The 1,148-nt window shown below is 54.5% G+C and overlaps 1 protein-coding gene across 1 annotated transcript in view; it reads right to left on the reverse strand.

The window, feature by feature from the left end:
* vps52 (VPS52 subunit of GARP complex) overlaps nucleotides 1-85 on the reverse strand; it is a gene marked incomplete at its 3' end in the record, with an annotated part of 16,678 nt that extends 16,593 nt beyond the window's left edge. The window contains exon 1 of the mRNA XM_080046039.1: nucleotides 1-85. This exon is cut by the window's left edge and continues 91 nt beyond it. Within this exon, the coding sequence (XP_079902165.1) occupies nucleotides 1-82 (82 nt within the window). The 5' untranslated portion in view covers nucleotides 83-85.
* Between the last annotated feature and the right edge of the window lie 1,063 nt (nucleotides 86-1,148).

Here is a 1,148-nt window from a genome sequence, read left to right on the forward strand (position 1 = left end):
TGACTGACTGCTGCTGCAGCGTCTGGATCTCAGAGCTGATCGACCACAGATCACTCTGGAAGCCGCTCAGCATCCCCTCCATACGCTGGGGGGGGGCACAGAGACATGGGTTTAGATAGACAGCATCCCCTCCATACGCTGGGGGGGGGCACAGAGACATGGGTTAGATAGACAGCATCCCCTCCATACGCTGGGGGGGGGGGGGGGGGGGGGGGCACAGAGACATGGGTTTAGATACTCAGCATCCCCTCCATACGCTGGGGGGGGGCACAGAGAGACGGGGGGGGGGGCACAGAGACATGGGTTTAGATAGATAGATAGACACTCAGCATCCCCTCCATACGCTGGGGGGGGGGGGGGCATAGGATAACATGGGTTAGATAGACAGCATCCCCTCCATACGCTGGGGGGGGGGGGGCACAGGGGGGGGGGGGGCACAGAGACATGGGGTTAGATAGATAGATAGACACTCAGCATCCCCTCCATACGCTGGGGGGGGGGGGCACAGGGGGGGGGCACAGAGACATGGGTTTAGATAGATAGATAGACACTCAGCATCCCCTCCATACGCTGGGGGGGGCACAGGGGGGGGGCACAGAGACATGGTTTAGATAGATAGATAGACACTCAGCATCCCCTCCATACGCTGGGGGGGGCACAGGGGGGGGGGCACAGAGACATGGTTTAGATAGATAGATAGACACTCAGCATCCCCTCCATACGCTGGGGGGGGCACAAAGAGATATGGTTTAGATACTCAGCATCCCCTCCATACGCTGGAGGGGATGGAGCGTCTGTCTATCTATCTGTCTATCTATCTATCAGATAGACAGATAGATAGATAGATAGATAGATAGATAGATAGATAGATAGATAGATAGATAGATAGATAGATAGATAGATAGACGGACGGATAGACGGATAGACAGACAGACAGACAGACAGACAGACAGGTCCAAATGTTCTTACCTCCAGTATGGAGTCACAGGCGGTGATCTGGTTGTGAAGCAGAGCGATGTTCTTACTCTCTTTGATGTCTGACAGACGGACAGTCAGGACAACAACCAAGAATAATCTGTGTGCGTGTGTGTGTGTGTGTGTGTGTGTGTGTGTGTGTGTGTGTGTGTGTGTGTGTGTGTGTGTGTGTT

Source organism: Ammodytes marinus (assembly GCF_949987685.1).
Source record: "Ammodytes marinus genome assembly, chromosome: 17".
Classification (NCBI taxonomy): domain Eukaryota; kingdom Metazoa; phylum Chordata; class Actinopteri; order Uranoscopiformes; family Ammodytidae; genus Ammodytes; species Ammodytes marinus.